Consider the following 14966-nt stretch of genomic DNA (forward strand, 5'->3'; position numbering starts at 1 on the left):
AAACTTTTCATGCTTATCAAACTATATATTAAATAACACTATGCAAAAATTTATGGTGATTCAATATTTTATGCGCACGCAACGTCCGCTCAAAGTTTGCACGTGCGAAAGGTGAGAATTTTGCTCATTCGTGATTTCGAATATATTCTGCTTTCCCACGATATTAAAATGGCATTATATATGAATTTAATGCCAACTTGAATGAGTAAAAAGTGCTATATTCAGTCTGTTATTGACAGATATGCCTACCTAAACACAAGGAAACGTTTTGAAAGGTAAAATTTCGAAATCGTTGAAATTACCTCCTTATTAAGTTTCGACTGTGTAAATTATCCTGACATTATAATCAAAAAGAGATGATATTTGACCAAAACCCATAATCATGGGTAGAGTGAACCGCTGCCAGTGTCTCTCTTTTCCAAACAAAAGAAAATGATATTAATTTGAGGAACCGTCCGCAAATGCAAATTGATACCGAGAATGAAATCGGTCGCTCGCTTTTCCCATTCATTCACGGCTTACGTATTGTAATAAAGCTTATTGAATGGGAAAAGCGAGCGACCGATTTCATTCTCGGTATCAATTTGCATTTGCGGACGGTTCCTCAAATTAATATCATTTTCTTTTGTTTGGAAAAGAGAGACACTGGCAGCGGTTCACTCTACCCATGATTATGGGTTTTGGTCAAATTATAATATACCAATCTTTATCTATCTAACCACTCGATGGATCTTCACGTACTGCGTGACGCGCTTGTTTCATAGAAGAAAAAAAGGCGCGTTCTACTGCAGGTGCGAATAAATTTAAATAAAATATATAATAGTCTAATCAGGCCAGCATACGTCAGAAGACCAAAGAAATTCAGTTAGCTTTGTTTTGAAAATAGAAATTTTCTCAGTTTGTCTAAAATAGGCTGGCAATGCATTCCACAGAAGCATCTCTATTATAATTCGGAGAATTATTTCTGTTTGTCTGTACGACCGCCCACGTGCAAAACAAACGAAAAATATGAACTTGCGTAGTAACCATGGTAACGAGGGTTGTTACACGCACGTGCACGTGCAAAGATTGTTGAAACGGCATTTTTTATCGTTTTTGTTGATATTACGTTGTGTTTAGTGCGAGCAACATTTTAATTGGCTGTATCTTCGGTTGTGTAGGATATTTTTTGACGCGATTTAAACTTACTAACAAAAAATACTATTAGCTTCCTCCCTGTGACCACGGGTTTTCTAGTGTTTTAATAATTCGGTTATTTTGTTTTCAGGAGAGACTAATTGGGAAACTCAACAAAAAGATGTTTGGTTTCCACACTCCTGGGAGGATACACCTTTTCAAGTGAAGACAACCTCCTCGATAGGAAGTGATGATGAAATCTTTTTTGAAGTTGGGCAAATTAGAGGCAGCGGTTTTGCAAGAATTGTAGTGCGATTAAGTAATACTCCTATCTTCTTCATTGCCGAGTGCCAACATGACGCAACGCTGCAAGATCTACCCGACGCCAAAAATGACGTGAGGATTTGGACATTCATTAAGCAGGGATTGGAAAGTATTTCAATCAAGTGTAACGGAGTATTGGTGGCAGAAATGAATTTTGACGAATCTGATAAAGAAGATTGTTTGTCCTCAGAGTGGGTGACTAGTACAGTAGAATTCATCAAGTTTAATCCTGATTGGGATAAAACAGTGGGTTTCAGAGTTGGTGATACAGGTGGGTTAATATTGTGATATCATTACCTGGGGACCCTAGGCTATTCCGCCGAATAGAAATTCGTCGGAATGACAGGCTGAGCACCGCGCCCAGTACATACGACCGCCCACGTGCAAATAGATGAGAAATAGGTATAGGTATATACTTATATAATAGTAACGGGGGTTATTTCACGCACGTGCACGTGCAATGATTGTTTTAACGTCATTTTTATCGGTTTTGTGGTAATTACGTTGTGTTCAGTGCGAACTAAATTTTAATGGGCTGTAATTATTCGGTTGTGACGGATATTTTTTGATGCGATAAAAACTGACTACCAAAGAATACTATTACCTTTCTCCGTGTGATCACGGGCTTTCTAGTTGTTCTATAAAAGAAGCTGTTTCTGAAACTATCGCAGTTCGGTACAATAGAGCAGGTATATGTGCTGGTGTCAAGTCCTTCAATTACTGACGCCGTGCTCCTTGTGTACCTCATTGTTCCAGCTTCAACAACAGTAATATATTCAGGTAGAGATATACTTACCAAATCATTTACTATTTTATAGAAGAGCGCAATTGAATTATGGATGAACTTAGATCTAATCGGTAAAATTTTAAGCTCCTTCTGCTTCTCATAGAATACAATGTCGCTATAATGATCAAACTGTTGTCCATTGATCCATTTGATCGCTCTTTTCTGGATTGCCTCAAACTTCGACAGGTGTGTTGATCGCTGAGGACACCATATAACTGAGCAATGTTCAAAGATTGATCTTACAATGGTAAGGTAGAAAGCCCTCTTTTGGCGTTTATCAATGGTAAAATGACAGGTTCTCTTTAAGAGCCCAAGCTTCGAGCTTGCTTTAGATATCAATTGATCACAATGTGCACCCCACAGAAACCTGTTGGTCATTATTACACCAAGATCTGTATGGGATGCCACATAATCAATTATGACTTCATTAAGATTATACCAACAAATATTAAAAGGAAGATTGTCTAATACATTTCTTTGCAGAGTTACAGATAACACCTTACACTTTGAAGGGTGAAAAGTCATTTTGTTATCGATTGACCAGGCAAACAACCTGTCTAAATCTCCTTGGAGAATATAGTGGTCTTCAAAGCATTCGATGACCCTCCAAATTTTGATGTCATCTGCATACAATGCTACATTTGTATCCTCCGAAACACACGAGAACATGTCGTTGATGAATAGAACAAACAGAAGTGGCCCCAAAATAGATCCCTGGGGCACTCCTGATTGCACGGGAAGCGTGCTTGAGACAGCTCCGCCTACAACAACCTGCTGTCGTCTGTCTTGTAAATACGACTTCAAAAATCTAAGCATCAGACCATATAAATTTTTTAGCTTGCGAAGGATAAGGTCATTAGGTCAATTGCCTTAGCAAAATCAAAATACACAATATCGGATCTTGACTTATTGTTCAGGGCCAGTGCAAGGTTGTCTGTGAATGGGACCATCTGGGTGGTGCAAGACTTCCCATTCACAAAACCGTGTTGTCTACAGTCGATTAACCCTTCACAATCTGCGAGCAACTCTTTCGAAATACAACGTTCAAAAACTTTCATAACTAAGCATGTCAGTGAGATGGGTCTGTAATTTTCAACAGATCCTTTTTCACCCTTCTTGTGTAATGTGTACCGGAACAACAGAAGCAAGCTTCCATTCCTCCGGCACACATCCAGTCATAAAAGAGGTGTTGAAAATCATGGTTAGAGGCTTTGCAAGAGTGCTCGCACAACACAGTGCGTTTAGTCCCTTTCAAAATTAACAACACATCTAACACGTGAAATCTCAAATCCATGAAATTGTTACTGGAGCTCATGTCGATGTCAATGTCATATGAGCTACTTGAGGAGAATTATTGATAGAAGTATTCATTGAATAAGCTAGCCTGTTCAACTGGTGTGTTCCTAAAACGATCACCGTATCGGACCGTTTTCAGGTATCGTGTGTCCAAAACTCTTTGGAAATAAGGGCAGAATCAGAATCATCTTCGACACTGAGTCTCATCTTTTCGTTCATAATGCGTTTAAAATCTTTGCGGTACTGACGGAACTTTTCAAGATCAGACTCATTGCCAAATTCATTAGCCTTTTCTCTCCATTTCTCTTTATCTCTTAAAACCCTATCACAAAAAAATTAGAAAATTCCATGTAATTGTCGTCGCTTAGAGTTCCCACTCAATAAAAAGTCGAAATACACAACTTTCTACCAGTCGGAAGCTTCAAGACAACAGACAATAACTCAGCTTGAGCTTTCACTACAGATATCCTAGTAATAGTAACATCTAGATCAAATCTACGAGGAAATCAGAAAAAAGAATCATGATATCATGTTCCGCAATTTGCTGCCCATACGCTAACATAAGTTTGCATTAGTTGCAAGAGCGTAATAATATAGCTCAATAATATTATAATATAGTCTTATAGTGTCAATATAAAGTAGCCACACGCGTCACGCTAGGGCTACGGGGGCGGGGTGACAATTATCTCGGATAACCGTCATTCCATTTCCGGGCCCTCGTACCCGTTATCCGTCAAAATTTTAGGTTCGCGTGACTGCACCGCGAGCAAATCACAAAAAATAATCATCTTGACATAATATACAGATCACGTGACATCGTATTCACTTTCAGTATTCACTGCTCTGAGCTGAGACCCTATGTCGACGCTTTATAGTGTGACCAGTCGCTGTTTATATTTTGGGCCCCATATTGAAGTTGATTGTTTGTTGCCAAGTTGTGGTACTGGTAGTGGACCACTATTAGTGGTAGTGGTACATTTAAAGATTTGACAGTTGCGTGGACTTATCGTCCAAAGAAGCAACATGCAAATCAACCTGATATTGATAATGGACGACTGAGCGTTTCACAGCAATTGATGACAGCAATTACATACTATAGTACTAATAGTACTTCTATAATTTCTAAGATAAAACAACGCCGCGTAGAGTATATTACTCGCAAAACAAAAATGTTATAGTGTTATGCCTTTCAATTAATGATTATCAACTACTCCCACAGCTACAGAGGGATCAGAGTGCCCAGATGGATATTGGATGTGCTCGAACGGTGAGAAATGTATTTATGACAGCTGGGTATGTGATGTTTTTACGGATTGTTACGATGGATCAGATGAAACAAACTGCCCAGAGTCAGGTTGAGTGTCTACAAACTTATTTGTAAACTTTCTATCAAATCATATTTAAATTTGTATGATAGGTTATAACTTTATAATTGTCGCGAAAATGTTATAGTGTTATGCCTTTCAACAATTAATGATGATCAACTACTCTCACAGCTACAGAGGGATCAGAGTGCCCAGATGGATATTGGATGTGCTCGAACGGTGAGCAATGTATTGATGACAGCTGGGTATGTGATGGTTATACGAATTGTTACGATGGATCAGATGAATTTGAAACAAACTGCCCAGTGTCAGGTTGAGTGTCTACAAACTTATTTGTAAATATATATATAAATATTTATGGACGACTGAGCGTTTCACACCAACGAACCAACTTAAATGTATTAATGTTTTTAAAGCACATGGATATGGCGATTTTGGGCTATTCTTCATTATTGTCATCTCTAACATTGACTTAGAGTATTTTGAACTAAAACTACACCAAAAACCCGCTGATAGAGACCAGATGAGTCTAAGTGAACGAAAAAATAGTCTAGTTCGTGGGTATAATAGTAAAAGGAGTATATTGGTTGACGGTCGTCCGTCGTGCTTGCCAGCACTGTGATACCTTTCAATGAATAATTATTAACTACTCCCACTACCCTTATAGTAGCAGGAGGTAATTGAAGACCTGATTTCTAGAAAAGTTGTAGACACCAAACTGTATGCTCGATTTCAATAAGCTTCTAGAGTAGATATTTTCACTCGCCCAAGTGAAAATGAGTTTTTCTGGATTTTTTCCAAAAGTATGCATTTTGGGCTTTATGACGTTTATAGTGTCAATATAAACATGAGTTTCGCGGTCATTTTAAGTCAAAATTTAAGTATCTTTGACCTTCAGAAGCTGAGATACAAATTTGATGAAATTTGTGCCTAAGCCTGAGATTAAAATTAGTTTTTGCAGATATCTCGGAAAAAAACAATTTCAGACCATACATTGATTAATAAGTTGTATATAAATGTGGCCATTGAGGTAATTTAAGTCAAAGTTTCTATGATTTTTGGTTTAAAATGACCTAAAAAACAACCATGTGTTGTCAGAAAACGTGCACACTCAACTACTCCCTGCTACTAGAGTATAGCGAACTTAAATTGTAAATGTTTTATAAAATTGTATTTTTTTGATAACTTATAATTGTAACAAAAATATTATAGTGTAATGCCTTTCAATGAATGCTGATCAACTATCAGATTGCGGATATGGATATTGGATGTGCTCGAACTATGAGCAATGTATTCCTGATAGCTATGTATGTGATGGTGAAACGAATTGTTACGATGGATCAGATGAATTAAACTGCCCAACGACAGGTTGAGTGTCTACAAACTTATTTGTAAATTTTCTATCAAATCATATTTAAATTTTTATAATAGCTTATTATAGCTTTATAATAATTGTCGCGAAAATGTTATAGTGTCATGACTTTCAACAAATGATGATCAACTACTGCCCATGCCACAAAGAAAGTTTTCTGAATTTATTATTTTTATAACTCAACTAATTTTAAAATAATACTCATTTTTCAGATCCAGGTTGTTGGTATTGTTCGAATTTAACTGAAACTCCTGCAGTTATATGGGGGGGAGACTCCCAAGGTAAATACCATATATATTCATATTTCATATTAATCATATCGGCAACAGACTTCTGGAGTCTTAGAGCTCTGTTACCTTGACAAGTACGCTGCAACCCCTTTTGATCGCGCGTGGCGGCTGGCTGGCCGGAGTGCACGCTTCGCGTGCACGAGAGAGGTATACAACGTGTAGCAACTGTTACCACTGCACCTGGTGCAACTCCATCGGTTAAGGAGTCGCAGCCGACTTTGATTATTGCGGTTATTTCACGAGGCGCAGCCAAGTGTGATAACTGGTCATGGTATAATCGTATTTTACATGAAGTTTTTCCTCCTCCAGGTTAAATGAAACTTGTGACCGGACAGGGAGTAAAATGAAACTTGTGATCGGACAGGGAGTTAAATGAAATTTGTGACCGAACAGGGAGTTAAATGAAACTTGTGACTGGACAGGGAATTAAATGAAACTTGTGACCGGACAGGGAGTTAAATGAAACTTGTGACCGGACAGGGAATTAAATGAAACTTGTGACTGGACAGGGAACTAAATGAAACTTGTGACCGGACAGGGAGTTAAATGAAAATTGTGACCGGACAGGGAGTTAAATGAAACTTGTGACCGGACAAGGAGTTGAATAAAACTTGTGACTGGACAGGGAATTAAATGAAACTTGTGACCGGACAGGGAATTAAATGAAACTTGTGATCAGACAGGGAATTAAATGAAACTTTTGACCGGACTGGGAATAGAATGAAACTTGTGACCGGACAGGGAGTTACATAAAACTTGTGACCGAACAAGGAGTTAAATGAAACTTTTGACCGGACTGGGAATAGAATGAAACTTGTGACCGGGCAGGGAGTTACATAAAACTTGTGACCGAACAAGGAGTTAAATGAAACTTGTGACCGGACTGGGAATAGAATGAAACTTGTGACCGGACAGGGAGTTAAATGAAACTTGTGACCGGACAGGGAGTTAAATGAAACTTGTGACTGGACAGGGAGTTAAATGAAACTTGTGACCGGACATGGAGTTAAATGAAACTTGTGACTGGACAGGGAGTTAAATGAAACTTGTGACCGAACAAGGAGTTAAATGAAACTTGTGACTGGACAGGGAATTAAATGAAACTTGTGACCGGACAGGGAATTAAATGAAACTTGTGATCAGACAGGGAATTAAATGAAACTTTTGACCGGACTGGGAATAGAATGAAACTTGTGACCGGACAGGGAGTTACATAAAACTTGTGACCGAACAAGGAGTTAAATGAAACTTTTGACCGGACTGGGAATAGAATGAAACTTGTGACCGGGCAGGGAGTTACATAAAACTTGTGACCGAACAAGGAGTTAAATGAAACTTGTGACCGGACTGGGAATAGAATGAAACTTGTGACCGGACAGGGAGTTAAATGAAACTTGTGACCGGACAGGGAGTTAAATGAAACTTGTGACTGGACAGGGAGTTAAATGAAACTTGTGACCGGACATGGAGTTAAATGAAACTTGTGACTGGACAGGGAGTTAAATGAAACTTGTGACCGAACAAGGAGTTAAATGAAACTTGTGACCGGACTGGGAATTAAATGAAACTTGTGACCGGACAGGGAGTTAAATGAAACTTGTGACTGGACAGGGAATTACATGAAACTTGTGACCGGACAGGGAATTAAATGAAACTTGTGACCGGACAGGGAGTTAAATGAAACTTGTGACTGGACAGGGAATTAAATGAAACTTGTGACCGGACAGGGAGTTAAATGAAACTTGTGACCGGACAGGGAGTTAAATGAAACTTGTGACTGGACAGGGAATTAAATGAAACTTGTGAGTTGTGACCGGACAGGGAATTAAATGAAACTTGTGACCGGACAGGGAGTTAAATGAAACTTGTGACTGGACAGGGAATTAAATGAAACTTGTGACTGGACAGGGAATTAAATGAAACTTGTGATCAGACAGGGAATTAAATGAAACTTTGACCGGACTGGGAATAGAATGAAACTTGTGACCGGACAGGGCGTTACATGAAACTTGTGACCGAACAAGGAGTTAAATGAAACTTGTAACCGGACTGGGAATAGAATGAAACTTGTGACCGGACAGGGAGTTAAATGAAACTTGTGACCGGACAGGGAATTAAATGAAACTTGTGACTGGACAGGGAGTTAAATGAAACATGTGACCGGACAGGGAGTTAAATGAAACTTGTGACCGGACAGGTACTAGGGAGTTAAATGAAACTTGTAACCGGACAGGGAGTTAAGGGGGCCGGGGGGTCTTAATCAAAATTCTCTCAAAATTGACTTTTTAGTTGTTTCTGATAAAGGGGAGTAATATCTATCAGCTGCTTTTTGTTCCTCACTCTGGAGTGGGTCCGAGCAGTAGACTTGCGCTACTGACACCCGGGAATGGTAATGCACGGATACAGTTAACGCCGTGTAGCAAGAGCTTCAGAGGATCCTGCCTGCTGCAGGTATGCTGAGTGGCAGATGCGACAAGCGCACTACTTCCAGCGGACATCAAGATGGCAGTCTGGCCATCAGAGTTATTCAGAACACTCTCCCTTTTAACTAGAAACATGTTGATGTCACAGTTTCTAGCCTACTTCTGCTGTAAGAACCTCCTCACAGCATGATGACTTTAGGTTCTGTGTACTGAGGCACAAAACCCCCCTATTTTACTCTCCCTCACTGTCTGTGTGTGGCTGCAGACCCTCAGTTCTCTTATCAGTCATTTTTTGGTTGCTTGAGATCTTGGACTTGTTGCTAGTGGGCTACCAACCCCTAGCTTTACTCTGGTACTCGCAAAGTTTTTTGCCACGCACCCGTTTATCAACATTACAACGAACTAAACAACCACAGCACTAGGGTTCCAGCCCCTACCTCTCCTTCTGATAGTCCAGCTCATGATGACGCTGCACCTTTAAACCCTTCGGGGAGAGAAGCAGCTGATGGTATCTGGGTTAAAAGAAGGACCATCAAAAAACCAAAAATCAACAAAAAATCTCAGAATCCTTTTACCTTTCTACTTACAATATAAGATCTCTCACTGAAGAATGGAAGCAATGGGAACTTGTGTGCAAAGCCAAAGCCTTTGACATACCTGTGATTGCACTTCAAGAGCATCGTATTAAGAAGACTCCTTATATAATGCGTGATGGCTACAAGTTCCTCCTAGCATCTCCTCCCCCTAAAAGTAGAACGCTCCTCGGACTTGGCTTCCTCCTTTCCCCTTGGGCCCAACGCTGCTACATCGACCATAATTTATTCTCAGACAGGATAATGTCTGTTTCTTTTACCGGTGAAGTTTGCACACACTTAGTTACTTGTCATTCACCTACTAATATATCTACAGACCTTGAAGTTGAACAGTTCTATGCAGAGTTAACTTCTTGTGTCCGATCTTTTCCACCTCATGACGTAGTAGCTATAGCTGGTGACCTGAATGCTCACCTTGGAAAAGACACCTGCAACACCAACGCATTTTATGAATGTACAAACCGAAACGGACAGCATCTTCTTGATTTTGCCCAAGAAAACGCGTTCACCATCGGTGCGCTAAAGTTTAACAAAAAGCATTCTAAAAAGGTGACTTGGACAGCACCAAATGGTCAACTGCATCAGAATGACCACATCCTCATTCGCTCAAAATGGCAGAATTCACTTAAAAACTGTGAGTCATACATTAATCCCTCGGTTCAATCTGACCATCGGATTGTCACAGCGACTATCAAGCTGTCAATAAGGACCAACATCGTCCGACCTAAGGTAATCAAGTATGACTAGGAGGAGTTAAAAAGTAACACTGCAACTTCAACAGCCTTCCAACTCCAGCTCCAGAATAGGTTCACTGCCTTAATGGATGAAGAGAACGAGACTGATGACATCGTCCAACACAACCAGCATGCATACACCAACATGATAAGTGCTATTAATGACACAGCAGAGAAAGTACTTCCCAAAAGGAAGAAGACTAGTCTAACTGCTCATATTTCATCTAATCCTGAGTACCGGGCTGCTGTCAAGGCACGAGATGCTGCGTTGAAAGATAGTCACAAAAGAAAGACACGAGCTGCTACTAAAGCCCTCCGTGATGCCACCCTTGAAGTCAGGAAGGTCGAAACCAGCATACAAGAAGCGTTTGTTAATAAGACAATTGATCAAGTAGATCAGCTGTTTATTCCGCAACCCGCAAACCACCCAGGGTATGCAGCATGGCAGACAATCAAACAGCTCTGGTATTGCGTGGAAGCTTATAAATGACCTTACCAATCGTAAGCCTAAATCTATGTCTCCATTACCTGGATATAGAAACAAGGCAGATCGAGCAAAGGCGTGGACTGACCACTACAGCAAACTGCTTTACAATCCTGCTGACAACATCAGAATGGGTAGCTTTGAAGTCCAAAAGCCAGAACTCCCAATTGAAACGTCACCGTTCTCAGCAGATGCACTATCTACAGCTCTCAAGCAGACAAAGGACACGTACGGTCATGACGGAATTCCTTCTCTGCTGTACAAGTGTGTTGACTTGGACACTACTTTACTATCTCTGTTCAACAACATGCTAGCTACTGGTAAAGCCCCGGAAGAGCTTCTTGTCACTGCCATTCTTCCTATACCCAAAGGAGCTAAAAAGTTCTGTCCTGAAAATAGCAGAGGCATCTCCATCCTCCCTGTTGCCACGAAAATCTACAACAGGCTGCTTCTAAACCGAATCAGGAGCCACATAGAACCTCGCCTCCGATACAACCAGAATGGTTTCCGGCCTGGAAGAGGGACTCGTGAACAGATTCTGGCTCTTAGACGTATCATCGAAGAGGTTGTGAACTTCCAGCTTCCTTGTGTCATCTCCTTTATTGACTTCTCAAAGGCCTTTGACTGCATCTTCAGATCGCATCTTCCCGACATCCTGGCTTCCTACGGCTTTCCTAAAAAAATCATAAAAGCCATTATGTCACTCTACATCAACACCAAGGCTAAAATCATGACCCCTGAAGGTATAACCTTAGAATTCCTTACCAACCTCGGAATTCTCCAGGGCGATGTTCTTGCACCACTCATTTTTATCATTGTCCTGGATTTCATACTAAGACTAGCAATAGGGCCACGTGATGGGTTTAAAGTTGGAAGTAACTACATTGCTGATTTGGACTTCGCCGATGACCTAGCAACAATTACTGACAGCTTCAGCGAAAATGGCCGCCTTTGCCAAAGCATTTCTGACATAGCAGCCCGTTATGGTCTCCTTATTAACATCGGAAAGACCAAATACATGTCCTATAACATCCCGCGACCTGTCAACTCAGACGATAGAGTCTTTATTAACGGCAACCCTTTAGAAGAAGTTCATGACTTTAAGTACCTAGGATCCTTTATAGCCTCAACAAGCAGAGACATCAATGTCAGGAAAGGCCTCGCATGGAAAGCTTTACAGAGTCTAGATGCTTTTTGGAAATCTAATATGTCCAGGAAGATCAAGACTAAGATTTTTCGAACTGCAGTAGAACCTGTGCTGCTGTATGGTGCAGAAACCTGGACTCTTAAAAAGGCTGATATCAGAGCACTAGACGGTGTTTATACTAGAATGCTACGAAGGGTCTTTGGTATCTCATGGAAATCACATACACCTAACTCCGTTCTTTACGGAAAGATTCCATCGGTGACAGATACTATAAAGACACGAAGACTTCGTTTTGCAGGACATGTCTACCGTCTACAGGACCAACCTGCTCAACAACTCCTTTTCTGGCAACCATCCTATGGCCAGCGTTATCGAGGACGACCACATAAGACCTTCCCGGACGTCCTACTTGAAGACACTGGAATGGAACCTGACCAGCTGCATTTACTCATGTGTGATAGGGATAAATGGAGAGAAGCGTTGACACGAAACTCGTTCCAGATTTCATCTGGATCGACCTAGGCAGGTAGGCAGGCTTTTAGTCCCATGGAAAAATATTGTTCCTAATCGTAATTATCGCCGGTCAAAGGTCAGCCAGCGCTTATGCAGTATGCGTTCTGAAAATCTTGGACCGACAAAAATGTGGGAAAGAGCGGTTATACTGCGGTTCTAAGTTGATATAATAAGCTATTGCCTATTGGAGTCTTTCCTTTGTTGAAGAGATGGCTAGTCCCTTCTTTGGCATAAGTTAAACCCATGTTTGAGCCACCCACCCCTCTAAAAATCGACAAAAATCGAGGTTAAATATTATCAAAATCAAATTAAAAATCTTTAAATGCCTATCACAAAATTTTGACTCTAGTGTTCTCTTCTAACTGATCCTAAGATCATATTCTGAAAGTTTGAGGGTGATTGTAGATGGTTTTGCGGTTTAAATATTTTACTGTTACTCTTTTGCAGATAAGACACAGACTTCTTGGACGATCATTGGCATTGTAATACTAATAGCGGCTCTATTATTAGTCGCCGTGGTTTTGTGTATTTGTAAAAAAGTATCAAGACAGCATGTGATGGAACAACACACAGTACGTCCCACCAACCTACCAATTGTTGTTCCAGTGCAACTGCAGCCAGCTATAAATGTGCGAGAGGAGCCGCTGTCTTCAGATCCATCTCTGCCTAATGTTGCTGTGGATAATGATCAATACGTTCCAAGTTATGAAGAATTAATGGGTTATCCGGTGGGCCCACCAATTGTTGTTCCAGTGCAACTGCAGCCAGCTATAAATATGCGAGAGGAGCCGCTGTCTTCAGATCCAACTCTGTCTAATGTTGCTGTGGATAATGATCAATACGTTCCAAGTTATGAAGAAGTAATGGATTATCCAGCGGGCTCTCGTTAAATCGCTCACCCGAATCATACCTACAGTAAAAACGTTTATATGATTCCTAAATCAAAATACGTGTTAGTTATTTGTAATATTTCTATCGCCGACCAAATAGAGTGGATGGAGGGCTAATATTCCCTAATCAAAACATTTCGCGCCCGCAGAGAACACAACATTGGAGGCTTCTAGAGTTCTAGTGGACCAGATCGCCATTTTGGATTATGAAAAGGTCGATTTGTTTACTTGATAAGTCTGAATATCGAAATTTTATTGATCAGTATCATGGTTCGTTTTAATTTTAATGTTTTAGCAGCAGTACTTCCTTATTGGAGAACAAAGTATTACATTTTTCTATATTAGTATGTTGATAGCATGTAGCAATTACTTAAAGTAAGTCGTGTGTTTATTTAATTTCTTGCCGGTAATTTAACTCCCTCGTAGGAATATTATAAAACTCGACAATATCATATTCTATTGTACTTTTTGTCTTTTGAGGTTGCCGAGATAATAACTTGCTATAATGCTTATTTATTCACTATGCATTGCTATTTTTGTGATTACAATATTATCATCTATAACAGTGTAACCACTAACCAGTTCATGTTATTGACCCACAATTAACAGATCAGATTTAGCACACATCATGAGTGTTATATTACGTAAAACAGTCAATCAAGTTATGTAATTCTCGTTTAGTTCTCTTTATTATAATTATATCGGATTCAAATAAAAATAACGTACTTTGTAAGAAAGAAACAAATTAATCAAATAATAAGTCAAGCAATAAAATAAAATAAAAGTCGAACTAAAATGGCCAAAGTTTTATCAAATTCGCCGGAAGGAAACCAAATTATGTGCCATTCTCGAATTAAAACCCACAATTTGGTTTCCTTTCTGTGAATTTAATTTAATTTTTCCCTCGCACGCTTTGAAAGTTAAGCGAAGCCGCAAAGTCCGTTTGTTTCTCCCCCCGAGAATTCATTGACAACTTATCCCGTTTTGATGATCGAACACAGAACAGCTACAGTTATATCCACATTTGTCAACTCCGAAAGCCTGGATTGTAATTGTAAATGTATCAATATGCTATGGAAAAACTATAATTTTATAAAATAGCAATATAAATTAAAATAAGCTTTTAGTTTTACAGCTTAGGTATTGTTTTGTGAAACTTGATTTCGAGATAACGGTGCGCGCAGGGCAGCCACGCCCATATTTGGTCCAAATTAGGCCCGATTTAGCCAAATACCCTGAACATACCCAAACCCCAGGTTTATGGTGCTCTACGTGTAGCTAATGGTCTCTTAATTGAACTCGTATATATGAAATTTCATCAAGATTGGACAAAAATGACTGAGTTATGAGCCAAAAACCATATGCCCATATTTGGGCATACGCACCAAATTTGGTAGAATTCGTCCCATAAATTGGTCAAATATCAATATTTTTGAATGAGACTTACTTTATATGAAAGGTAAGCCTAAACTGCATATTCTCTGTAAGTTTTAGCTTAATATCTGTTCAAATGTGAATACTAAGGCAAAAATACCACAAAAAAGAACAAAAAAATTGGCGGCCGGGCATTGGACCAAATATAGGCGTGGCTGCCCCGCAGGCAATGTTTGGCGGTTGGGGTCCGGGACCCCCTCTAAAGTTCGGTCACTGGTCCTAGTTTATCGGTCAATTG

At 39.8% G+C, this 14966-nt stretch overlaps 1 protein-coding gene across 1 annotated transcript; it reads left to right on the forward strand.

Annotated features, from left to right (window-relative positions):
* The first annotated feature begins 1587 nt into the window (after nt 1-1587).
* Nucleotides 1588-14223, forward strand: LOC134824504 (low-density lipoprotein receptor class A domain-containing protein 3-like). Its single transcript, XM_063836410.1, has 6 exons — nt 1588-1711; nt 4743-4877; nt 5020-5160; nt 6097-6216; nt 6433-6501; nt 12852-14223. The coding sequence occupies exons 1-6, from the start codon at nt 1588-1590 to the stop codon at nt 13292-13294; spliced, it is 1032 nt and encodes a 343-aa protein (XP_063692480.1). The 3' UTR covers nt 13295-14223.
* Nucleotides 14224-14966: the final 743 nt, after the last annotated feature.

Source organism: Bolinopsis microptera, chromosome 12 (assembly GCF_026151205.1).
Source record: "Bolinopsis microptera isolate Bmic1 chromosome 12, MBARI_Bmic_1.0, whole genome shotgun sequence".
Taxonomy (NCBI): Eukaryota; Metazoa; Ctenophora; class Tentaculata; order Lobata; family Bolinopsidae; genus Bolinopsis; species Bolinopsis microptera.

Bases quoted from the DNA above. Each gene is read 5' to 3' on its own strand.
- LOC134824504 (XM_063836410.1), top strand. From the start codon at position 1,588: ATGAATTTTGACGAATCTGATAAAGAAGATTGTTTGTCCTCAGAGTGG. The intron at 4,878-5,019 runs GTTGAGTGTCTA...CTACTCTCACAG, and splicing joins AACAAACTGCCCAGAGTCAG to CTACAGAGGGATCAGAGTGC. The intron at 6,217-6,432 runs GTTGAGTGTCTA...CTCATTTTTCAG, and splicing joins ATTAAACTGCCCAACGACAG to ATCCAGGTTGTTGGTATTGT.